Source organism: Sceloporus undulatus, chromosome 4, assembly GCF_019175285.1.
Source record: "Sceloporus undulatus isolate JIND9_A2432 ecotype Alabama chromosome 4, SceUnd_v1.1, whole genome shotgun sequence".
Lineage (NCBI taxonomy): Eukaryota > Metazoa > Chordata > Lepidosauria > Squamata > Phrynosomatidae > Sceloporus > Sceloporus undulatus.
In genome coordinates, this window is record NC_056525.1 from 18,021,089 (window position 1) to 18,048,074 (window position 26,986).

Sequence of the window (26,986 nt, forward strand, 5' to 3'; positions counted from 1 at the left end):
AGGATGAGGAGTCGAGACAAATAATGCTGGCAAAACAGGCATCTCTAAAGTTTACTTGCAAACTACAAACTAACAAAATCAACAGGAATAGACAGTATCGGTCCAAAACTGCTCTAAAAACATAAATGTAAAATAGCTGATTTTCTATCTACAATATGTGACTTGTGTCCTAGATCAATCTCTGTACCACAGGACTTTTAGTGGCCAATATAACATCACGTTTGAAAAAAGGGGATGCTGGGGAGATCCACATAATTATAGACTGGCTAGATTAACATCAGCTCAGGATATATTAGTGGAAAGCATTATTATGCATAGAAGAAAAATAAGCAACTTCTGAAAGTGTAAATAAATCTGCTATAGGTTTACTTGGACCTCCAAAAGATTTTCACAAAGACCTTCATGAAAGTCTCCTGACCAAACACTGCAGTCACTGGATTACAAAATCACAGAGTTGGAAGAAACCAAAAGGGACACCCAGTCCAACCCCATTCTGCCATGCAGGAATACACAATCAAAGCACTCCCAACATCCAGCCTATGTTTAAAAACCTCCCAAGAAGGAGACTGTACCTCATTCTGAGGCAGCATACTTCACAAGCATTCCTCTTATGGACTGGGAACTGATAAGAACAGGAAGCAAAGAGAAGGTAGATTGTCTATTTTCATACTGGACAACGGGATCCCTTGGGAATCTGTATTGGGACTGGTGGAATACGACTTGCTTATAAATCACTAGGACTTATATGAGATACATGAGGCAATCAAGTTTGCTGATGGCACCCAATTGTTCAGGGTTGTTACAATAACAAACCAATGTGAAGAGTCCAAAAAGAATCACTTCAAGCTGAGAGAATGGCCACTGAAATGATGAATAAAATTAAATATGAACAAGAATAAAGTACAGTATAGTAGGCTCTCAGTATCCATGGACTTGTCATCTGCAGATCCCAGTATCCGTGGACAGCTAGTCTACCTGGGGAAACAGAGGAGGAAGATGCCAAGGAGGAAGAGGCAGTTGTGTGGTAGAAGAGGGAGGAGGAACAGTAGGAAGAGGGAGGAGAAGGAGGAGGTAGCAGTGGGAAGAGGAGCAGGAAGAAGGAAGGAGAGAAGGAAGAGGAGGCAGTGGTGGCAGGGAGGAAGAGGAGGCAGGAGGAAGAAGAGAACGAGGAGGGAGGAGGAAGAGGTGACAGATGGAAAAGTAGCAGCAGGAAGAGGTGGAGAAGGCACTACCCTACTGCCTGCTGTGGTGAGAATGGTGAGGCGAGCTTTGGACGGAGGGGGTGGCAAAGTCCCATTGTTCCCAGTGGTGGCATGGCCAACTGGGAACAATGGAACTTGAGCATCCATGGATTTTGGTATTTGCGGTCCCGTAGATATCGAGGGCCAATTGCAATGTAAAACATTCTAACTTTGCATATATACTACTTAGATTTGAGTGGGCCAAGAGTAGGGTTGCCATAAGTCAGGACCTCCAAACCGGGACAAATGTAGGACAACATTTTCAAATGCAGGACACAGTTTTAATAAATGGAGGACACACGAAAAAAATTGATGATTTTTAAAAAAATGTTAATATAAATGCACGTTTTTAAGGCATGATCAAAATGGAGGACATTTTGAAATTTGACAGAAGAGGACATGTCCTGGAAAAGGGGGAGGATGTCTGGTCACCTTGTGTCTGGTCCAAAATACACTGCAGAAATAAAACATAGCTGGACTGAAATGCCCAGAGTTCCTCACCAAAGATGCATCCACACTCAGGAAATAATCCAGTTCAAGAGTGACTTAACTGTCCTGGGTTAGTACTGGGGAATGCTGGGAATTGTAGTACACTGTGGCCCCAGAGCTATCTCTGACAGGGAGTCCCATAACCCTCCAAACGTAGTTGGAACTGCAGTGCCCAGAATTCATCACCAGGTGCATCCACACTGAGGAAATGGTCCAGTTTGAGATTGCTCAGTGCTGGGGAATCCTGGGAATTGTAGTCTATCGTGGCCTCAGTGCCATCTCTGACAGAGAAGTCTCAATGTCTCCCAAACACTAGCATTCCCAGGATTCCCTACCATTGAGTTAAAGCAGTCTCAAAGTGGGTTATTACTCCTGCAGAGTGTGAGAGAGATATAAAGGATAGGGACTGGATTCATTCATTAACTCACAAAAGGAGGATATCTGTGTCCAAAACACACTGCTTTGATTGCCAGGGCTCAATGCTATGGAATCCTGGGAATTGTAGTTTATTGTGGCACCAGAGCTCTCTGACAGAGAAGCACAAATGCCTCACAGACACCAGAATTCCAGAGCATAGAGCCCTGGCAGTCAAAGTTAGAAAAAATACACAGGGGCAAAATAAATATTGAAAATGGCCACGCACCTCCTCCTCCTCCTCATCCTCGCCTTGGCGCCAAAGGAAATAGCCCTCTCCCCTCTGCTGCCTTGCTGGGACCAGTCCATGTGGTGGGGAACAAACAGAGGAGGAGCTCCTCTTCCTGAGTCTGGCAACCTCCTGTTGCCAACAAGCCTCAAAGATAATTCCCCAAACGTTTGGCCAAAACTCACCAAATCCCCCCCATATCTCACCAAATATTCAGTCAAAATCCCTGAAAAGTCCCTGTAATGTTCATATGGCAATAAAACGTAGCCCTAATTGAATAAAAATAATTGGAACTTATTTCAACTCTCAAAATTACCATTAAAACCAACCACCAAAATCACACCAAAGGCTCTGAAAAGTACCCATTTTGGTGTGAAAGTCACCAGATTGGCAAGAGGCCGGGAGTCAAGGAGGAAACCGTGCAGGGACGCCCCCTAGTGGTGAAAAACCAGGAATGTCCCGCCGGCAGGAGGGTTATGGCAACCCTAGCCAAGAGTGATCAAAAAGGGAATCTTGGGAATACAGTACAGTAGAGAGCTTGCTTACAATGTGACCCCAGTGTGTGGCTGCTGTAGCAAAAACCAAAAGAAATAAAAAACAAATTACATACTTGATATAATTAGCAAAGGAATTTAAAACAAAACTGTCAATATCATGATGCTTTAATATAAATATATTGTGTACCGTATATACTCGACTATAAGTCGACCTCATGTATAAGTCAAGGGCAGGTTTAGGGGGCAAAATTATGGATTTTCACATGACCCTTGGATAAGTCGAGGGTGAAACTTTGGGACAGGCAACAATGGATCTAAATGATGAAGCAAAGGAAAACAATGCCAAAGAACCTACAAAATTATGGCAAGCATAACTGTTTTGGCTCACACTAAAGGCTGGATGGAAGAGAGAATAGAGGGAAGTCAGTGCTTCCAGGGCAAATTGCTCTTTTGCCTTTCATCAGGGGATGGTTCCCTTTTAAATAAGAGTTAAAATACAGAACTTACCTCGACCCATGGATAAGTAGACCTAGGTTTTTGGGGTCAATATTTTGACTAAAATTTCTAGAATTATACGAGTATATACAATAAATTCTGCTTGGGAGAATATCCTAAATATTTCTGATCTTCACACCTGAAAAGCAATATAATACAGTGTACCCTTGCTTTACGGGGGGTATCTGTTCCAGACGCCCCCGCGTAAAGCAAATTACGCATATGCTCGAGCCCCATTTAAATGAATGGGGCTTGTGCATGCGGCGCTGCGGCAGCACGAGAGCGCCACAGTTGCGCACCCATTAGTCCCTAGGGGATGCACCACCCCTTCCTCCCTGCGCGGCTTTCAGCATATGCTGAAAACCGTGTATGACGCGGGTGCACTGTAAAAGTAAAAAAAGAGAAAGAAAGCAGCAATCAAAACTATCAAGCGGCCCAGGCAGGTATAAGGAACACGCTCCCTTGGAGGGCAGTGGAATCCCTTTACAGTATTTGGATTTATAGTTGCTGCTGCTCATAACTGTTGTGTTGCTATTATTTTTAATATTATTATACAGTATGTATTAAACTGAATTTATTGTACACCACCTTGGAAAAATAATGCCAGAAAGGTGGTTAATAAATTTCCAATGACCATGTGGCTACAGAGTTACAGTACAACACACTTGGAAGCTACCAGGTTGAGAAAGCCTTACCCAGGTCTCACAAGTGACAATTTCTCACTTTGACTGTACCGTTATTTCTGTGTCTTGGGAATCTCAAGATGCAGCAGGGACAGATAATTAATTTCTTGAGTCTTGACTACAGATAGGAATGAACAGAATGGCCTATATAACAATAAACTAGCAAGTGAAAGGTAGTTAATTTATCAATTTGGATAGGTCCAATGCTGTTTTGTGCTCACCACAAATTAAGATTGGCTGTTCAGGCCCTTTCCATATGCTCAAGAAAAAGAGAGGTTAAATTGGCAATCACAATAAACAAGGCCTTTTCAGTGATGGTACCATGTTTATGAAACTCCTTCCCTTGCATAATTTGAACTGTTTCATCCCTGTTGTTTTTTTTAAGGGCAAATTGTAGAACAGCAATTCTTTCAGTTTGCTTTCAACTGAGAGAGTAAGTACACCCCTGTATTTGTTCTTAGTACTTGTTTCATTGGCTGACTGAAACATAATGAGACAGTAACAGTATTTATTCAGTCTCTCAAGCCCACCAGTTTTTGACTCTCTACAGCTTTGCTGAAAGTAGATTGGAAGTTTCAAATTCCATTTTCAGTGAACAGAAGTTTACGGTTATATCCAAGTCAAAACTCCATCTTAATTGTGATTTAGAGCAGGAGTAGGCAACTCTTGTGCTCAATGTTTTTTTTCTCTACAACTCCCATCAGCCCAAGCTGGCATATTCCATGGTGAGACAATACAGGAGCTAAAACCAGTTAGGTCTGAGGTTTTGGGCTTCAAGATTAACTAAACTGTAGTTAATTTAGGAAAACAGTGGGGAACCTTTGGCTGTGGAGAGAGAACTGCCCATCAGACCTCTTGTCTGGCACATCCTCTTCCTGCATTATCAGATCCTCACTGCATCACTCCATTTTCCTTAATGCATTAACAAGAGCACAGTCTCTACATACATACATAAGAAACACAATGAAAGAACATACAAAAGAATGAGAGAAGGGGTAAAGGAAGCAAAAAGAAGGAAGAGAAACACTGTTCTGCCAGATCCTGTTCTTGCCATGTAGCCTACAGAAGGTTAACACAAAAATAAACACAGCAGCCACTTCACCTTTAGAAAAAGAACACCATACAAGCTTTTTTGACCTGCAGCAGGAAAACTGAGAGAGTTCGGGGCTAAATTTTAATGCCCAGCACCCAAAGTCAACTATACAAAGGGGGGTTAAAATGAAAAGTAGGACTGACCAGACTGATTTCAATTTTGAGGTAGTTTAGGCCTGTTGGGGTCCCAAACATCTCTAAACCACCAAAACCATGGTGCAAGAGGGAGCAATAAGCCATACCTGTATTTCCCCCACTAAAACTGGGCAAACCACAGGCCACAACAAGGCCTTGTGGGATACATGCACCATATAGGCTACAATGTTTCCAACTTCCCCCTCATAGCCATGCAATCTCAAATTATTTTTATTTTTACAACTTGTAGAGAATGAAATAATCAGATGGTAGTATCAAATCTTCAATAAAATCTAGCCACCTGGGGCCACAAAATGCTCTACGGCGTTGGCTCCAGAATAAAACTAAGCAATCAGTTCTTACCAGTAAAATGTTAACAGTTTGTATACATTTAAGTCAGCTGTCTTATTACAAATGTTATAGAATTTTTCAGATGAGGGGCAAAAATCAACTACTGTAATAGGATTATGAACAACAGCCAGGACAACAATCCTAATCTTAAAAAATGTATTGTTTTTATAAACAGACTATTGGTCCCAGTTCATACCCAATCTCAGGCATTCACCATACTGGCGTACACATGTCTGACACCAACAAATATAGCTTTTTGGCCTTATAACTTCTATATGACTGACAAGCCCTCAAAAAGATGTGCTTAGAATGCTCAATTGTGATATCTTTGGGGGGGGGGGATACCTTTCACATATGACAAATCAGAATATAAATACCCAAGAACTGCTACTATTATATAGTTTACCAGACAGAATAAACAACTTACATATAAAGAACTAACTGAATTTCTCCTTGTTGCAACTAGAGCTGAAATTGTCCAATGATTTTAAAAAAAACACTTTAAATGGACTTAATCAGCATGATTGGATAAATAGAATTTGGATAAAAGTGCTATTACTAAAACTGTCAAGTAAATCAAAATACAGGAAAGGAGATAAACAGATGGATCTTTCTTACAAAATCTGGCTTCCTTTCATTTCACTGATAAAGACATACTCTGTGCCATCCACCAAAACATCACCTAAAATTCTGGAAAGACATTTGTGGCTGTTTTTCAAAAGCAGAAATGTTCAATCCGCCACACCCCTCATTTTATATCATTTTTGGTAAATCCATGCACCTTACTGGAGAGTGACATGAGAGAAAAATGGCTGAAGACAAGCTGAAGTCCTCCATCATTTTAAAGAAAAATGCATCAAAAAACAGAAGTATTCAGTATTACAAGATCTAGATGAAGAATAGATCAACATATGTGAACAATGAAAATCAGCAGTTACATTTTACCAGTCCTGTTTCCCTTCCAATAAATGAATGAAACGTAATAAATGCAACTGAAATTGGGGGACTCTGCAATTGGCGAATGATTCATTAGGATAATCTGAGAACAAGGGAACACTGGCTAGCAACACACTGTACTTCGAAGTCTGTAAACCAAATCTGACTCTTACATTTTAAGATACACTTTAACCTCTCTCTGTCTGATAAGGTAACATCTCCCTGTGTAAGTAGAAAATAGATATAATGTAATTAATTTCATAAAATGGCTGAAAAATATCTTCCAGACAGACAATTGATAGATTCCTGCCCAGCATTTTCATGTGGAATTGACTTCATTGAGGTATATTATTTCACCACTCTTTTAACAGAAAATACTTCCCTACTCTTTTACTGTGAATCTGTCTTTCATTAATTTTTGCTTCATCTCTTCATTTTAGTGGATATGGATTATTCTGACCACTATGAATTCACCCTTAAAATGGTATTATTGTCAAAGGAAGGGGGTTCCCATGTCAAGAAATAGTTATAACAGAATGAAAATAGCAACTGACTGAGTTGGCTTTCATCTCAGGCATAAGTATATGTAAATCAATAGAAAAAGAGCCTAACAGTGTACTTTTAGACGATAAAAGATACTTAAATACCTTTGTGTGTTTATACAGTATATTATGTATTGTTATTCTATTAGTTTTCAACACCAAACACAGATAAACATGTTACACTAAATGCCATAAAAGGGAGGATGTATAATGTGCAACTCAGTTTCCTCATCTTTCTTGAATTGCTGAATTCAAAAATTATCACATAAATATCAAACATGGGGCTGAATAAATATAAACATGAATTTTCTGTTGCTTTTTTTGTATGGTTGGTAAAATACATTCACTTACCCATTCACACTTCCAATGTTATAAAGATGCATGTATTAAACAGGCTTCCCACATACTTCTTAGCTTCAGTGGCTAGCATGTATCTTTCCACTTTTCCCATGGTTACTATTTCCTGTTTCTATTGTCTACCTAACTTTAAAATCCATGTAATTTTCCTTCCTCACTGCCAAGGACAGTTATATAATGATAAATTGCACATACTGTACTGATATGTTAAATGTCTATGGACAGTAAATGAAGATGTGATGATGTGGAATTAATTTACTTCTAGGTCACCTCTAGATCCAGCTTACTTCACTGGATTACAGCAACCTGTCTGTAGATTTCTTATATATACAGTCCGCTCTCCCCTTACGCGGGGGATCCGTTTCGGACCCACCCACCCCCCACGTAAGGGGGAAAATGCGGACGCTCCTTCTGGTATGTATGCAGTGTATACTTTACCATCAGTAAAATTCCTTTGTCAAGAGGATTTTTTTTTCAATCACCAGGTAATAGTTACAGTTTGGTTTTGACTAGTTGCATCACTAAATTAATCTCTAGATTTGTTGATATAAAGAACATCATATATCTTTTTATTCTCCTGTACCGTATTATGATTTAAGAGCCCCGTGTGTTTCAATCAAGCCAACAAACCAATCTAAGTTGCATCAGGTCTCCAAGATTTAAAAATTTCTCCTACACATAGAATCATAGGCGGTTTACAGACCGCCCTTTTGGGGCAGCCTGTTCCTGCCCCTTTCCCCGCCGGATTAGGGCCTCAGCTGCCACAGCGGCAGCCTCTGAGGCCCCCATCCACCACTTTCCAGGCCACAGGGAAGTGGCAAAAGACCGCTTCCCCGCGGCCTGGAAAGGGGTGTCCTTGGAGTTTCATGCCCCAAGGACACCCGACAGCGGCGGAGACGAAGAGAAAGGGGCCACTCGGCCCCTTTCTCTTTTGTGACGCTGGCGCAGCCGTATAAAGGCTGCACCCAGTGCCACAAAACCTGGAAGGAGCTCCATTTCGGAGCTCCTTCCGGCCCCGCGAAAAGTGCACCCCAGGCGCCCTCGCCCAGCGCCAGGACATCACTTCCGCGCCGCTCCGTTTGGAGGCGGCGCGGTCGTGAGTTTCCAATGACGGCGCCCATGCAGAATGGGGGCCACCATTTTGTACATACTAGGGTTAGGGCGTCCAGAAAGGACGCCCTTTCCTAACCCTAGTATGTACCTACTACATACTTTTTGGGCATCTGGAACGCACCATAGTTAGAAGAAACCACAAGGGCCATCCAGTCCAAATCTTTGCCATGCAGGAATACACAATCAAAGCACTCCCAACAGACAGCCATCCAGCCTTTTAAAAACCTTCAAAGGAGGAGATCCCACTACACTCTGAGGCAGTCTATTCTACAAACAGCTCTTACAGCCAGGAAGGTCTTAATGCCTAAGTAGAATCTCTTTTCTTGTAGTTTGAATCCATTTCCTGTGTCCTAGTCAGAAACCAAGCTTGCTCCATCCTCAACAAGACACCTCTTCAAATATTTAAGCATGGCTATCATGTCACTTCTTAGATTTCCCTTCTCCAGGCTAAACACCCCCATTCCCTAAATCTCTCCTCATACAGCATGGTATCCAGTCCTTTCACCATATTGGTCACCCTCTTTTGGACACATCCCAGCTTGTCAACATCCTTCTGGAGACCAGAATTTGACACAGTATTCCTGGTGAAGTCTGACCAAAGCAGAATACAGTGGTACAAATACTTCCTCGGATCTAGACACAATACTCCTATTGATGCAGCCAAGAATCATATTGGCTTTTTAAGCTTCCATATCATACTGCAGACTCATTTTCAGCTTGTGGTCTACTATGACTCCTAGATCACTTTTGCATGGGCATTTCATTTTCCTTTCTTTTTAACCGTACATTTCTTCCTGTGGAGATTTTATTAGTTTTAGCCTAGTTTTCTAATCTTCTAAAGTCATATTGAATGCTGATCCTCTGGAGTATCAGCTACCCCAATATCATCGTCATCATCCTCATCTCCCTATCCTCTGCCTTTTTGTATTGTTTACACTGATGAAGAGTTCTGGGAAATTCAGCATGCAGTTCTTTTTTATAGTATTTTAAGGTGGCCACAATAAAATTATTGTTCAACTGTTCCTTTTGGATTTCTTCCCCTAATAAGCTATTCTCAAACTGGTGGTGGTAGCAGCCTTCTGTAAAACAATGAATGTCCCTGACTGCCCCTTTCTTCTCCTTTACCTGCATATAATACACTCACTTCTACTATTACAAGTTGATGTCCTAGGGCCAGAGGAATTATGTGCCCCAAATAATAAATGGGAGTATCTGTGCTACTGTGTTTGTTTCTGGCTGCACTAAGAGAAGAAAACTGTGTTCCTGCCAGCGGCATACTGCTTCCTCCAACTGTTTTTTTAAAATATATCCCACCCCTTTCCCAAAACTGGGACTCAGGGGGTTCACAACACTAAAAACAGTATATTTAAAACATACAAAAACAATACTTTAAAATAGAATTAAATTATTACAATATTAAAACAAATTACCTATTAAAAGAATAAAATACAATTAAAAAGATAAAAATGTTAAAAATACTTTAAAACAATATAACACCACCCCATGCTTTAAAAAAATTCTGTTTTAAAAGACTATCTAAACAGGTAGGTCTTAGCCTACCGGCAGAAGGATAAAGTCATTCTGGTCTCCCTGGGAAGGGAATCCCACAGCCTAAGGGCAGCCATGGAAAAGGTCCTCTCTCGTGTCCCCACCAACCATGCTTGTGATAGTGGTGGGACAGAGAGAAAGGCCTCTCCCGAGGATCACAGAGCCCAGGCCAGTTCATACATGGAGATATGGTCTGCCAAATAGCCTGGACCTGAGCCATATAGGGCTTTATAGGTCATAGCCAGCACTCTGAATTGTGCCCGGAATCAAACTGGCAGTCATTATGTGTATCCTGCCCCTGTTAAAAGCCGAGCTGCAGCTCTTACAGTTAGATTTAGCATACCTAGAAAACCACGCCTGGGAATTCCAGTGGTTGTGGAAGTATCAATGAAGGCAAGGAGAGCAAAGAGGAGGTGGTGGATTGTACAAATTTGCAAACTTCAAACAGGACCCAGAATAAAGTAGAAAAGCATGCATATGTTTTTGAGAAGTTAGCATATATCTGAGTTTGTTAGTATTTACAAGTTTTGGAAAAAAAATGTACTGGTCAGCCTACTGATCATGCAAGAAGCTAAACTTAGCAAGTGCCGCTCCATACATCCTGCCAGCACAAGTTGTAATTGGGTGTGAAATGCCTGTCTCTCTTGAAAAAACAACTGGAAAAGAATAAAAAATAGAACAAAATTATTCATTTTGTTCAACAACATTAGGAAAATTTGGTGGAAAATGTAGGTTTTGAGCATCACAACCACACATATTAAACACAAACTGAAGCACAGAAAAATTCCTTGGCTTACCTAAGCCAGACAGAAACTACTGTACAACATTTTAGAATGCAAGGCATACAGCTGTCCCCCGCAGACGAATCAATCAAAGTTACATTCATGAAAGACCTCAAAGAATGACAGATTACAGGTGAACGCTTCAGGTTTTACTTCTTCTCTGTACAACTTCCTTCCTATCTTAAACATTATTTGGGCGGCAAGCTCAGCCAAATCAAGGATAAAGGTCACAGGAGTCTTTTGTGGGTTAAAACCTAGCTAAATATATATATTATATGAATGGGAATTACAGATTTCTGAAACCATGATATTTAAGTACCCTTTACTTGCTGGTTAAATACAAGACATTAATTTACGCTCTCAAAACTTATTTAGCACTGAAGCAGATACTTCAATATATGTGAATATTATATATTACTGCTGCATCTAGCCTCAGCTTTCCTGCCAATGGTTGCTTTGGAGCAAGAAAATGAAAGATCCAATACTGATTATGGTTAGTTTGGCTTAACTTCCATTTAATGTAGCAGATTTGAATTGGGGCACACAGAGGCAAGTTCTCAGAAATTGTTCTCCAGTTGGGTCTCACGCTGAGAGAAAGTGAGAATATTAATTAATTAATGTTTCTCAGAACAGAATAAAGTTTTGTCTAACGATTTTAAAAAATCTCTCAGTGCACGGCTATTCCTTTTTATTGGGTTAACTTTAAGTTATGACAACAAGCATTTAAACTTGTCAAAATATAATTTTAGGAAACTATATATTTAATATTTTCTGATCCAGATCTACATATTATCACTTGCCTGGAGCATACAGTATAATTTCTATATATGTGATAGAGCTGTCCTCCCTCTGAACATTCAAGACTGTACAGAAAAAAATGGCTGTCAAAAACCCAACTTGGCTCTTTGGGGCAAAACAGACTGCTTCTTTGCACTGCGTTTTGATGATGCATGGTTTGAAACTGCCCGGAAGCTGGCTTCCAGCTGCCCACATGTGGGCTGGCTTCCAGGTGTCTTGGGGACGTGGTGGTTACACATCACACCAAAAAGCCACTGTGGGGATCCAGTAGAGCCACTAAAGGAGGCTTTTTCACAGCCAAAAAAGAGGAGTGGTTGAAAAACCCTCCTTTTTCAGCCAGCACCACAGCAGGTTGTGGCTGCCATTTGTAGCTGCCACGGCCACCAATTGGGCTTTGTCTGGGGAGGCCTGTTTCACCCCTTAGTTCAGTGTGCTCACTTCTTCTCTCAATGGCACAAACACCATAAAAGATGAAAAAAATGAAGGCTTCAGAATGAAGAAGATGGGCCAAGATCCACAAAATTGAGAGTTTTAAGTGTTCACTATAAACGTGTTACATTTTTTGTTTTGAATGTTTTGCTTTCTATTGCCATTCCCACCAAATTCTTACCCTATTTTAGTTACATACAGCACAGCACAGCACCACACCACGTAGAGAGGCTACTACATTTTTGGAATCTCTTCCCCTCCAAACACTTATTGTGAAAAACATTTATAGACTCCTTGGGCCACTCTAAATCAGGGGTGTGGCCTTTGCTCTCTAGTGCCTTTGGATCCAGTGCAGTGCGGCTTTCCTCATTTCACTCAGCAGTTTGGCATAGGAAGGTAAAACTCCTTAGTGGTACCAATGTGAGCTTCCCCTCCCCAACATGTTTAATACTGTACTAGGAAAAGGAGAGAAAAGAATGGTTAGATTGCATGAGAAATTACGGGTCCCCACTCACTACTGATATGCAATCTCCAACAGAATGTCTATGAAGGAATGCAATGAGAGCAGGAGAGGCTATCCACTCCAGCTCTAAATAAATGCATATTATCTCTTCTTTCACCAACTAATGAGCTAAGGTGTGCTGACCTTGAGAAGCCAGTCTTCTTTGATCAGCTATAATTAGCTATGTTTTCCAGCGTCGGCCTGCTCAGGCCCAAAGACTGGGCATAACTGCAACAGTATAAACAATGGGTTGTATCTAATGGTGTTTGTCTTCTGACAGAAACAGCTTTCTGGATCAGCAGAGGCTTCCATTCCTGGAACAGGGTGAGCAGGTGATTCTTGTCATTTCTCCCTGCAGTGCACTCACCCCATTGCTCTACAGGGCTGTGAAACCCTACGGATTAATTCTGGGAAGAGGTACTGAGGCAGATTTGGAGTAAGCTAGCTAGTGATAACTGGGATTCTATGAAAAGGAGGGGTGTATAATATGTACACTTCCCAGGGCCCTATACTAAGTGAGGTAGTCATAAATTATCCCATTGCTAGCTACAGCAGAAAACTACAGCTAATGAGAACAGTCAAGTTTCACTTCAAATACGAGAATTAAGATGTTTAATTTAATATTTAACAGGCATTCCAAAAGTGTACCATTTAACATATCCAAATGCAGTACACAATTATGTGCTTTATAAGAAATGTTTAATGCATTTTAAATGCTGTGTAGACAAGGTAAGTTACAATTATATTACTTCTTTAATTTATACAACACACTTCAAATATTTGAAGTGTTTTCAAAACATACCTGTTATCTAGCAAATCAGCCCTAAAAGGTAGGTCACTACTATCCTCATGTTGCAGCCTTGAAGCTGTGGAGAGATTTTAAATGGGGCATTTCCCAACTCTAACCTTTCACTCCTCCTGGCCACTATAGATTGAGTAGTATCCCTTCTACAGAATTCCGAAATACTGCAAAATCATCCACATGGGTGGCTGAGACAGTGACACTTTTTCTTTTCTGATGGTTCAGTGTACATAAACTGTGTTTAATGAACTAAGTTATTAAAAATAATAACTTAAATCATAATAAGGGAATATGGTAATAAATAAAATAACCTTAGGCTATAACTTAAATAAATTATAATAAGAGAATATGGTAATAAATAAAATAACCTTCAGGCTATGCGTATAAGGTGTATACAAAACATAAATCCATTTCATGTTAAGACTTGGGTCCCATCTCCAAGATATCTCATTATGTATAGGCATTAGGCAAATATTCCAAAATCCAAAAACAAAAAAAACCAAAAACAAACAAACAAAAAACCCACCCCCCCCCCCCCCCAAGAATCTAAAACACTTCTCGTCTCAAGCATTTTGGATAAGGGATACTCAACCTGTATTCAACCTCTATGCCTAGAGACCAAGGCATGGTGTCTTTTCTAAAGAAAAATTACGAAGTAGTCAGAGGTGGACAAAGTATTCTGTGCTATAGTTCCCAGAATCTGCCAGTCATCATGCAGTGGCCAAGATGGCTGGAAGATTCTGAGTTTTGGCTCAAAAAGGCAGCTTTTCCAAAGATAACTTTAAAAACTGTTTAGACACATTTGTTGAAAAAAAATTCAAATCAACACATAATCAACAGATATATTGCATGTATCACAAAATCTTGCATGCTACCTAATCACAGAATCACAGAGTTGGAAGAGGCCACAAGGGTCATGCAGTCCAACCCCTGCCACGCAGGAATCAGGAATCAGCAAATTAATTCATATAGGCTTACTGGTTTAAAACAGTGCTTAACAAGTTATTTTATGTGCCATACCGGCATAAATCCAATATGCCAAGAAACAGAACCATATTGGTGTCATATTATTATGGCATTGTCAGGTATCTGGAAATCTGCCACAGACTGACAGTCAATGGCTCATGAACCAACGCCATGGAACACCACTTTGAAGACCAGTGGTTTAGGCTACACAGTATTCATTATGGTGAATATTCAGATATTCATTGGATCTTTCCTCATACTGCCTAATCTGTAATATTTTAGCTACAGCTGTTTTTCTTTACCTTTTCAGATAATTCAACACACTGTCAAAGTAGTACTGCTACAAATGGCACAAATAATTTCATCTACACTCAAAACTTATTTAAGTACTATTTTTCTTTAAACTTGAACATTTAAGATACTTCAATTTTTAAAAAGAATTTGAAACATACAAGAGCAAATTTGTCCTGAACACTGTGTATGCTAAGACTTAAGGTGATGTTTGCTGAATTCTCAGAACAAAACTACTTCTGAAACAGAAACCCTAAAATGTTTCCAGAACTTCAGTAAGTCAAATAACAAATATATAAGATTCTTTAAGATCAATTTCATACCCCATAACCCCAAAAATACAAAAATCAGACACACAATCTAAAATAGTCCTCCCACTTCAAGAAGTACACAGTACATTCTTCTTCTAAAACAAGTTAAGAGCTATATGAATCCCTTCCAGGATCAACATTTTTGATCAGGTACTATGACAGCGATCAAACTTGTAACATGCACTGCAGCTACCATTAGTGACTCATAGAATCATAGAGTTGGAAGAGAATGCAAGGGCCATCCAGTCCAACCCTAGTCTGCCATGCAGGAAATCCAAATCAAAGCATCCCCGACAGAAGGCTATCCAGCCTCTGTTTAAAGACCTCCAAGGAAGGAGACTCCACTACACTCCGAGGGAGTGTCTTCCACTGTCGAACATCCTTTACTGTCAGACTCAATTACAAAAAGGATATAGGTAAAGTTGGAAAAGGTGTAGAAACTTGCTACCAAGCTAGAAAGATTCCCTGTCACAAGCTAAAACATTTTTTATTTTAAAAATGAAAGAAAATTAGGGAGAGAACATTATTTTTAATTTTTTTTATAAAATTTTCAAATGGTTTTACTCAAAGAAATTGGCAGGGAATAGGTTCAGGACATATAATACAACTTCTTCGCAAACAACTATTTTATGGAATTGCAAACATGAGATGAGCTGATGTCTACTAGCTTAGACTGCTTTAAAGGGGGATTAGGTGAATTCACATTTAAGCCTCTCAGTGACAATTAAATATATCTACACAGATCATCCATGTTTATTAGCTGAATATCAGCTAGTAAGGGGCACTTCCAGAAAGGCCTTTCTGCTTCCAGCAAGAATCTAGGCCAGTCATTGAGCAATAAAGAATTCTAAATCTTTGGTTTGATCAAGCAGGGCTCTTATTGTCTAGCCATGATGTGATTCACGGATGCCCAGTGGTGAAAGTGAAGACTGGAATCCAATTCCCTCTTTTTGCTAGCCAACTGGCTTGTGAGATTTTCAATATATTCTTTGAAAAAAGATCTATCTCCTCCATGATATATCACAAAATGCTTTTGCAATTACTCCCTCCTGCCTTGCGTTTTGCTATGTAACAGCTTCTGTCCCAGAAACGTGAGACAGAAAACCCCTTGGGTACAGTGAGCTAGCTAAGCAGATCTCTGGATCCTGGCCAGATGTTTTCAAATAGGAACTATGGAACATTATTCTAGAATCCAAATGATGCAAGTAAAATTCTAAAATTCCAATTATTAACAACATTATTTAATAAGTACAAATAATTCTCCACAAGCTACAGAATGCTAACCTGGGATATAGTTTAAACAACCTTGATTAGTTTAAAAACTGGAAAAATGTTTTATTCAAATGGTGTGTTACAAATCATATTTTTCTTCAAAAAGAAAAACTTTAGGGTATTTGAAGATAGTGGTGAAGTTGTTACATAAAAAGTATTTATGCAATTACACAGTAAATAATGACTATGCCTTCACTCTTCACAGTAATTGGCACCGCAGAACAAGGACACCAAAAAGCCATTTACAGTAATTTTATTCTATCTATCTATCTATCTATCTATCTATCTATCAAATGGCAACCATAAAAGCTCTTCTGTCATCCAAAATATCAAACCAGCATACAATAATTTGCTTAATGCTCCTTCAACAAATGTATGCAGTTTACTTGATGCTTTACTCCATGTGAGAAAAATGTTGAGAGCAGCTTAAATTAATCAGCTACATTAGAAGATAGTATGTTATAACCATATTGTGGGAAAACTGCAGCAAAAACCTTTGGCTCTGAAAAGCCTGACATGCAGAATTTCAATGAAATCAGATAACAGCAGGCTCCCTTACATATCTGTAGAGTCCAATTCCCATACATCAAACTGAGAACATCAATAAATGCACATTAAGCTGGCACATCCAATTTCTCTGGATATCATAACATTGACAAAAATAAGTATAAGTGGCCTACACGTCTTCAAACAACATAGTAAGAACATAGATACACTTACTCTGCATTAAATCCATTCACATGCAAGATTCGCATTTGTTTGACAATTGTGCTTTTACCAGATTCACCAGCACCTAGAAAATGAAAATAAATCAGTTTAAGAAAAAGATATAGGGACACAAATATTGCTTTTATTCAAGAAGTAAATTCCACAAATCTGGGTTACTCAGTGCAAGAGTGAAAACTGAAAAGGAAAAAAAAAAGAATTGCCAGTGGAAACTGCAACTGAAGCTAAAAATAAATATCCAGCTGAAGTCATGTGTCAGAACCAAAGTCTGAAATATTTCACTATCAATTCTCCCACCCCCAGCTCTTTATCAAAATAAGCAGAACAGGGAAACCAAGGCACAGACAACTTCAGCATCTTAGAGAGAAAGTAAAGTGTTCTGAAAACACTTACTTCAAACCAAATGAGGAAAAAGAACGAGTCACAGCAATTCTTACTAAGGAGATCATTTGCAAACACTGTCTTTAAACTTTCACATCTTTAATCACACCATCAGCCAGTTACACACACTTAAACAGTGAACACAGACAGTGCCATTTGAAAACATAAAACTCTACTACCATCATTCCACTGCATAAGAACTTCCTCCTGCTCTCCATCTCCCATCTGTATCCTCAAAGCAGTTTCTCATCACCTTCACATGCTGTACACCCCTCTCACACACATAACCGCCAAGCTGCATATCAAGCCTACATTTTGAGAATACCATCTTGTTCACTGCAAGAGAAAACATCTTTCATTCTGCTTCCTACAAGTAATCCCTTTCTCCTTCTCCCACTCAACACACAAGAAAGCCCCCTTTCTCCCCAGCATGTCATCACGTTGCACCCACTCAGTCTGTCCAGTCGAGGGTCTGAGATAAAAAAAAAATCTGACCAAGATACTCAAACACTCCAGCTATTAGCTTTCTATATCTCTGTACAAAAGCTCATTCCCCTCCCTCCTTCCCGATTTTTTCTAGGTGATAGAGTCATACGATGCTCTAGCATCTTTCAACTGCTCCTTTTCTTACACAGCTTTCACTATTCTAAAAAGAAAACACACACACACAACTGAGACCTATGCTGAACAAGGCTCACAGAAGACATTTTTCTAATGCCAGGCTTTTCCCAGCACTTATTTACAGAACAAGCTTCCATTTTGAGCCTTTCACACAAACCTAAATTTTAGAAGCTAGATATCAAAATATATTTTCCTGGAGGAATTCTAATTTTGCTTTTCCCATTTGCCCTCTCCCAGACTGCCAAGTTACCCAAATCTCTTTTAATCACAACACACTATTAATATCATCAGCCTTCTTCAAATCCAATGTCTGGACATTTTATTACTAAGACGTGAGATCTATTCTCCCTGCCATCACCTCATTCTTGAAAAATACTGGTGAAAAACAAATTCAGTAGTATTCCTCTGTGGTAGCAAATACTGTAACCACATGAAGTGCTTCCCTGTCACAGCATCCTGATATTCCCAAGAATTAGCAACCTACTCTACCAAGCAGTAAGAAAACTGATCAAAAGGATCACCCCAACCTTCTACTCTGAAGATGTATCATAATATCCTATTACAGGGGAGAGTTAAAATTATCTTCAGAGCAATATTTTGGTAAAGTGTAATTTAAATGTCAGCCCTAACTTTAAAATTTTTTAATGGTTACTCATAGAGTCCTATTTTTATAGCAGTCTCATTTTTTTCTCAAAGTAAATGCAAAGCAAAGAAAATCTGTGGCTGGTACATTAATCAAATGCTTCTCTAACTGAGGCACCATACTGAGGGCCCCTAAGATGTAAACAGCTCTGTGAACAAACTGATTAGGAGAAAGGTGTTCTTTCTATTAAACATTCATAATGTGTTCACACCGCTGTGCCATATTATTAATGTTGTCAATTTGTGCGTTTCATTTCTGAATTTTATAATAATTACACTGTACACCATAATTTTTTTTACTATCAAACTGTGTCTGTGTTCTGTCAAACTATGCATATAACTACAGCTTTTAAAACCACCACATCTGGGCCAACCATATCTTAGACACATAAGGAAGCCATGTTCTAACTATGAACAGCTTGCAAATCTTCTCCAATCTTCTAATCACCCATGTTTCAAAAATGCATTAAGATCTCTACCGGTTTATTTTAGATACTCAAAACGCAAAAACTGATTTTCTTAAAAAAAAGTTACACTGAAGTGAGCCCAGATGATTTAAGCAGACTTACATAGGTATACATTCAGAGCATTTGTGACATGTCTCTGGTTATGCACTGTTAAAAACAGTCAAGCATTTCCCTCCAATGTATGCTAAAAAGAGATTCTAACATACTTTTTAACATAGGAGATGTTACTGTTTCTTTTCTATTTTAATTTTAGACCACTTTTTGTCTCCAAATTAATTATTGAAACCTTTGAACACGATATTCCCATAGCACATTCATTCAAAGCTTTAGAGTATTAATGGTAGCTGCCATTCCAACTTCTACGATGGTAGCAAGCCTAGCTTCTCCTAATCCTCTGAAAACATTAGTCCATTCATCAGCAGTATTTGAGTACCAATAGTTATTAGCATCATGACACCTAATCTGTATGCTAGAAAATAATATAATATTAATTCTGCGTTGGCTCAGCATCTCCAAGTAAAGGTTTGGGAAGGATTGCTGAAACTATATAAAAAAGGAAATTATTTCACATTAAAAGCGATATGGCAGTATAAAGATAGCTCTGTGCCCAGTAATGCTCTGTTCCCTGTCACCCAGCCCTGTTTTGAAAATCAGCAACAGTGACAAATGGAAGAATGAGAGGTCAAACCTTTCCTTTCATTGCCTTCACAAGAGTGTCGTTCTGGTCCCACTTTTACTCCCCATTCCCTTTAAATCCTCCTATCAGTACCATTCCGCATTCCCTCTTTATCCAGCACACACTTCATCCTTTTCCACCTCAAATTCAAGGCCAGACTGCAAAATTCTGCATACTTCCTGAAAGGATCTTAGTGTTACGGGCAACTGTCAAAAGATGAGCACACAGTCTCCCGATATCCCCTTCTGCCATAGTCACTTTGGCCCCCAATCAAGGGGACCACACACAGCTAACATCTTGATCTAAGTGACTCACATTTATGCCAGTAATCTCCATGTTTTCCCACCACTCTAGGTCCCAAGTATATAAACTCCTGATAATGACATGGTTTGCCATTTAAACAGCACTGACAGCCCCCTCCACCAGGAATAGTGCCAGAAAAACAGTTTTTAAAGAAGAATGCCCGATACGGGGCCCTTACACACAGCAGATACTTATCTGGAATGGACAATAAAGTAAGGGTGTTTTTTTTAAAATCAAAACTATAACTTGGGTGATGAAATCCAAATATCGAACAAGGCCAAGTAGCTATGGATTATCCACACTGTAGTAATCTCATGGACTTGATGACCCATAAGGCCCCTTCCAGTTCTGTGATCTATGACTCTGATTTTTTGTCTTTTCTGTTTGTCAGAGACACACAAACACACACAGGTAAGGAGAACTACTTATTATACACTAAAATCTTAGGGTCAGGGGGGCAATAATTATTATTACCCCCAAAATAGGTTCTCTCAAGGGAGGAGCTAGCAGAGCAACCTCTTTCATACCACGACGTTCATCAGAAGGATAGGAGAAAAAAGCAGGGGGAATAAAAAATAAACAAAATTAATATATTTTTTAAAGGAGCAAAAACAGGAGACACAAACCTTACACCTTGCCTCACTTAGTTCGCCCCTAAATTTTCCCTTCATGAGAACCACATCATCCCTCACTTCTCCCCCTGGGGAGAATTCCCCCCCCCCATTCTTTAGTTTTCTCCATCAGGAAAAGTACTTTGTCCTTTAGTTCTCCACCTAAATTTTCTCCTAGGGAGAATCCCTCATCCCTTAGTTCTCTCCATCAGGAAAACCCCCATCCCCTACTTCTCCCCCTCAATTTCCCCCTCAGGAGAACCCCCTCACTCCTTAGTTATCTCCATCAGGAAAAGCACCTCATCTCTTAGCCCCACTCCTCAAATTTTTACCTAGGGTGAACCCCCTCATCCCTTAGTTCTCCCCCTCAATTTCCCCCTCAAGACAATCACCTCATCCCTCAGTTCTTCCCCTCAATTCTTCTCTTGGGAAAGCCACCCCTTTCCTTAGTTCACCCCTTAATTTTTCACCTGAGAATAATTACCTCATCCAATACACAATTATTATTTCTCCCCCTCAATCTTTCCCTCAGGGAGACCCCTTTTTTTATTAGTTCCCCCCCCCCCCTAAATTTTTACCTTGGGTGAACTGCCTCATCCTTGAGCTCTCCCCCTAAATTTTTTCCCTCAGGAGAACTCTCTCACCCTTTAGTTCTCCCCCTCAATCTTCCCCTCAGGAGAAGCCCTCATCCCATAGTTGTCCCCCTCAATCTTCCCCTCAGGAGAACCCCTCATCCCTTAAGTTCTCCTTCTCAATTTACCTCTTTGGAGAATCCCCTCATCCCTTAGTTCTCCCCCTTTGGAGAACCATCTCATCCAATAAACTTTATCATTATTAATTATTAGTTCTCCTCTTCAAATTTCCTTCAGGAGAATCACCTCATCCAACAAATATTGTGGTTGTTGTTATTATTATTATTTCTCCCCCTCCTTCTTCAGCTCAGGAAACCCCCTCACCTCTTAGCCCCCCCCCCTCAATTTCTTGCTTGGAAGAACCCCTTCATCCCTTAGTTCTCCCCCTTGGGACAACCATCTCATCCAATAAACATCATCATCATCATCATCATCATCATCATCATCATCATTATTTCTCCCCCTCAATTTTCCCTCAAGAGAATCACCTCATCCAACAAACATTATTATTATTATTATTATTATTATTCCTTCCCCCCTCACTTTTCCCTTAGAAGATTCATCTCATCCAACAGAAGTATTATTATTATTATTATTATTATTATTATTATTATTATTTTCTGCCCCTCAATTTTCCCTCAGGAGAATCACCTCCTCCAACAGAAGTATTATTATTATTATTAGTTGTAGTAGTAATAGTACTAATCCCCCCCTCAATTTTCCCTCAGGAGAATCACCTCCTCCAAGGAACCCATTCTATTTCTCCCCTTCCCCAGAGGATCCCCAGCTCAGAGCCCTGGCGTCCCCCCTCCTCCATTTCCCTTCCTCCGGGAGAACCAACACCCTCCTTCCAGTGGCGGAGGCTGCAGTTCGAGGAGCCAACACCTGAGGGCCCGAGGCCTACTCTCTCCTCCCAGGGCCCGCCTGGGCCAGACCCCGGCTTCCTTCCTCCTTCCAGGCCTCCCTTCAGACCCACCACCGCCACCTTCTTCCTCCTCCGGGGCCTGGATCCCCAAACTTCGCCTAGTCAGGGGCAAGGCCCCCATGTTGCCACGCTCCTTGCCTAGTGGCGCAGTGGGTCGGGGGGGGGGGGAGGTTGTCTGCCTCCTTTCCTCTCCCATTTAGGAACCACCATTTTATAATAAGAATATAAAATAATAATATAAGAACACACAACAACAATAATAATAAAGAATTTATTTATTATCCCATCTCTCCTGGAGGGAATCGAGGCGGCTTATACGACGTCGAAGAGAACACTGTTATAAAAAACACAACATACGTTTAAAAATAAATTGTATTTATTCCCTCCCCCATCCCCCCCCCAAAAAACCCTATCAGTCGGCCCTTCTTATACACTGATTTTTTTATACACGGATTCAAGCAAAATGTTCCCAAAAAGTATAAATTTCAAATATCAAGCTTGATTTTCCATTTTTTTAAATAAGGGACACCATTTTGCTCTGTCATTATATTTAATGGGACTCAGGCATCCAGGGATTTTGTCATCCATAGGGATCTTGGCACAAAACCCCAGAGGATAACAAGGGTCCACTGTATACATAATAAATTATCATTAAAACAGTTATACGTGCAAGAAAAGATTAAAATACATTCTGTTATTCCCTCCCCCCAACTATACCATAATGAAACATCCTATTAAAACAATTATAGGTATGCTACACGCTCCTTACCCAGCAATAGGAGCCTATGGGTGGCCCTATAGACTTGCTTGTCCTTCTGCAGCTGCTTCTCGATTTTCTTGTTGGCCTCCCTCTGCGCCTTCTCCTCATTGCGCTGATCCTCAGTCTTGCTGTTCCCTAAGCAGCCCATTTTTCACTTTTGGTTGGGGAAAAGGGGAAGGGGAAAGGGGAGGCTAAGGAGGGGAAGCCTGGGAAGGAGAAAGAGATGGGAGACCCACCAAGAGGAGGAGCAGGAAGCAAGAAGTTTCTATGGGGGGGAGAGGAAGCCTTTTACTCCTTCCCCCCCTATTTCTTTATAGGTCTTTTCTTTTTTACTCACAGAAGAAGATGGTGGGGTTGAAGGAGGGGGGAAAGGATGACTTTGCTCAAGCTGGGCCTCCTCCTCTTTTTCCTCCTTTTCCTTTTTCTTCTTGCAATGCAGAGGGTTGACACCCTTTAATAATAATAATAATAATAATAAAAACCCAAAATGCAAGCAAAATTGGAAATATATATATATATATATGGGTTTATAGAGGAATTGTAGGTTAAGGTAAACCTTCAAGGCCTGTGGTTGGCAGCCTCCAAAAGGCAAAGGAGGAGGAAAATAAAAACCCCACCAAAAAAAGCAAAACACACACCAGCCTCCCTCTTCTTCTTTTGCTCCTTCTTCTGGGGTCTCCTTTTCTCCTTCCCCCCCAAAATCCTGCAGTCAAAAGGCAAAATTAGGGTGCCGTTTCCACCCGAAATACCTCCAGCTTCGATGGTAGAAAGGAGGAGGAGGAAAGGGAGAAGAAGGTGGGGGGAATTACATTCAAAAGGCGTCTCTTTCCTCTTCCTTTCTATATTTAAATCCTCCTTCGGATCCAAGGCAGCCAAGGCTCCAAAACAGAAAGAAGGTGGTGGAAGTGGAGGAGGAGGAGAAAATGAAAATAATGGTCATAAAAACCCTTCCCAAATCCTGGAGGGAGAGGATCTAGAACTGTCTGTGTCTCTTCTCTGCTGGGCTTGCTGCTTTTAAAAATGTATATTATTCTCCCCTTCTCTCTCTTTTTTCTTTTCCTCTTCCTTCCTTCCTTCCTCCTCCTTGCAAGGAACACACACACACCCGGCCTTCCTTCTCCTTCTCTCTTTCTTTCTCCAAAAAAGGGTGTCAAACCTTTTGCAAGGAGGCAAAAGCAGCCCTTCCTGGGCTGAGGGGAAAGAATATCTATATAAATGAAAATAATGTCTTATTTTGCCTCCTCCTCTTGATATTCTGCGGTGGCTCCTTCCTCCCTTAATGGTGGTTGCTCCAAGCCAAGGCCTCCTCCTCCTCTTCTTCTTTCTTCTTCTCCTTTTCCTCCTTCTTTTTTCTCTTCCTTACTGCTGCTGCTTTTCCTGTCGTTCTTTTTATTCCTCCCCCCCTTTTTTTCTTCTCCTTTTATTTTCTTCCCACCTTCCTCCTGCTTTTCTTTTCTTTTTTTGCACAGTCCTCTTTGGCTTCTCCAGAGAAGGGAGGAAAGGGAAAGAGGAGAGAAGAGAGAAAGAGAAAGGGGGAAAAAGAGAGTAAAGGGGAAGAGGGCAACGTCGGTCTCTTTCCTTCCTTGCTTCCTTCCTCCTTTCCTTGCTGCTGCTTCTCCCCCACAAAAAAAAAGGGGGGGGGGAAAAAAAAAAAAAGAAAACCCCCACAAAAAAAGGGGGGGGGGGGAATTAAAAATAAACTGTGCTAGGAGGAGAAGGCAGCAGCCCTTTGCCTGCTCCTCTTCTTTTCCTTCTTCTTTCCTTGCTGCCTTTGGGGGCTATTTCCTCCGTCCTCCCCTCTTTGCTGGCATATTTCTGGGGGATTTATTTATTATTTCCCAAACGTTAAAGCCTTCCAGAGGAAAAGAGAGAGAGAGAGAGAGAGGGAGGGAGGGAGGGAGATGGGGTGGGGCAACACAGGGAACCATGGGAACTCAACCCATTCACATGATCAGGGCTTGCAGGGAGGACTAGAGAGGCGCCTGCTTCAAACACCAGCCAGAGAGAGAAGGAAGGAAGAATGGGGAAGAAAGAAAGAAGGCGCCCTCCACACAAACCTCCTTTTCAGAGGCAGATCAGGACTTTCTTGGGACCCCCCTCTGCCTCCCCCCAAAGAGAGACAGGGGGACTGGCAGCCCCTGCAAGGCTGGCCAAAGGCCCTAACCCTCAGTGGAGGAGGACCTTGGAGGGAGGGAAAATGCAGGACATGACCAAAGGGAAAGCCAAGCAAAACATTCATAGGAATAGAAGTTTGTGCAGCCTAGTCTGGCTCCAAAGGGAGGACATTTTGGAATCCCTTCTCTTGGACAGAAGGTTGAAAATGGAGGGCATGGCCAGGTAATATAGGCAAAAACATTCACAGGGATAGAAATTTGTGCGTCTTAGTCTGGCTCAAAAGGGAGGACATCTGGGAATTCCTCCTAGGCAGACGGCTGAAATGGAGGACAGGACAAAATAAAAGGCAAAAGCATTCATAGAAATAGAAATTTGTGCTTCCTAGTCTGGCTCTGAATGGAGGACATAGCCAAAGAAAAGCCAAAAACCTTCATAGGAATACTGTATACATTTCTGCTGCTTAGTCTGGGTCAAAAGGGAGGATGTTTGGGAATCCCTCCTCCTGGACAGAAGGCTGAAATGGAGGACAGGGCCAGATAATAGACATAGGAATAGAAATTTGTGCTTAGTCTGGCTCAAAAGGGAGGACATTTGGGAATTCCTCCTAGGCAGAAGGCTGAAATGGAGGACATGACAAAATGAAAGCCAAAAGCATTCATAGAAATATAAATTTGCGCCCCTTAGTCATACTTAAAAGGGAGGGCATTTTGAAATTCCTTCTGGACAGAAGACTGAAATGTAGGATATGTCCTGGGAAAGGAGGACATCTGGTCAACCACCAGCCACCTGAGGAGAAAACTGGCATTTTCTCCAAAATGGGAACCTTCCTTTTTCTTTTTTGGGCCCGTTAGGATTCCCTGCCTCTGCACTGCAGAAATAATCCAGTTTGACACCACTGTAACTGCCCTGGCTGAACTGTAGCTTTGTGAGACATTTAGCCCCTTCTGTCAGAGAGCTCTGGTGCCACAACAAACTACAGTTCCCAGAAATCCATAGCATTGAGCCACATCAGTTAAAGTGTCAAAAAGTGGCAAGTGGGTTTGGGCAAATCACACTCATCCTCAGAGGATGGTAATGGCATCTTGCCAAGAAAACCCCATGATACGGTTGTCATAAGTCACACAACAACAACAACAACAACAAGGGTTTCTGAATGTTTTCAAGAATCTGGGGGGAAATCAAATTTGGTTCAACCAAAAAAACAACAACCATGCATTTCCTAAGCAATTTTGGAAAGTGAAGTACTGTACATTAATTCCAGGGGCAGGGGAGGCAACATCCCTGATGTTTAAGAGAGAGAGAGAGATTGAGAGAGAAAGAAAGAAAGAAAGAAAGGGGAGAAAAACAACAGCACATGGAAGAAACAGAAAGGGAGGGTGAAGAGGAAAGACACGTGTCAAAGGCACTGGAGGCATTTTGGCAAGGAGGGAGAAAGCCTGAGGAGATTTTGGGAGAGGAAGGTGGCAGCTGTGAAAGGGAAGCAGACACTCTGGAGTTATGATTTTCTTTTAATAGATTGTCACGAACATGAGAATTTCACATGTGGATCGCCTGTGCTGGTTAAGATACACAACTACCTGTTTTGTTCTCGGCGTACAAATCAAAATCCATTTCATGCCTTCTTAAGCAAGTGTAACTGGGAAACAGATGCCTCTTTTAGCCTCCCTGATCTTGAAAGGGCTGGGTAAAGGGGACGTAAGTGGTGAAATCTTTTAAGATTATTTTAATCAAGCATCTTCAGATGCTGCATATGCCAGATTTTACATGTACTTTTATTTGCCTTTGGAAAGAGCAGATATTTAGGCCCTTCATACAGATTTATTTTATGAATGTTACCCATATTGGAGACGTG

The 26,986-nt window shown here is 40.8% G+C and overlaps 1 protein-coding gene across 4 annotated transcripts in view; it reads right to left on the minus strand.

The window, feature by feature from the left end:
* The window catches only part of GNAS (GNAS complex locus), a 150,800-nt gene extending 126,358 nt beyond the window's left edge, over positions 1 to 24,442 (minus strand). For 2 of the 4 annotated variants that reach the window (XM_042465819.1, XM_042465818.1), the window contains exons 1-3: positions 23,658 to 24,442; positions 23,029 to 23,470; positions 16,996 to 17,068 (exon numbers count right to left, since the gene is read on the minus strand). In XM_042465819.1, the coding sequence (XP_042321753.1) occupies positions 16,996 to 17,068; positions 23,029 to 23,167 (212 nt within the window). In that variant the 5' untranslated portion in view covers positions 23,168 to 23,470; positions 23,658 to 24,442. Of the gene's footprint in view, positions 1 to 16,995; positions 17,069 to 20,565; positions 20,610 to 22,071; positions 22,177 to 23,028; positions 23,471 to 23,657 lie in introns of those variants that run through there. The other 2 variants (XM_042465821.1, XM_042465820.1) reach the window with 2 other exon arrangements.
* Between the last annotated feature and the right edge of the window lie 2,544 nt (positions 24,443 to 26,986).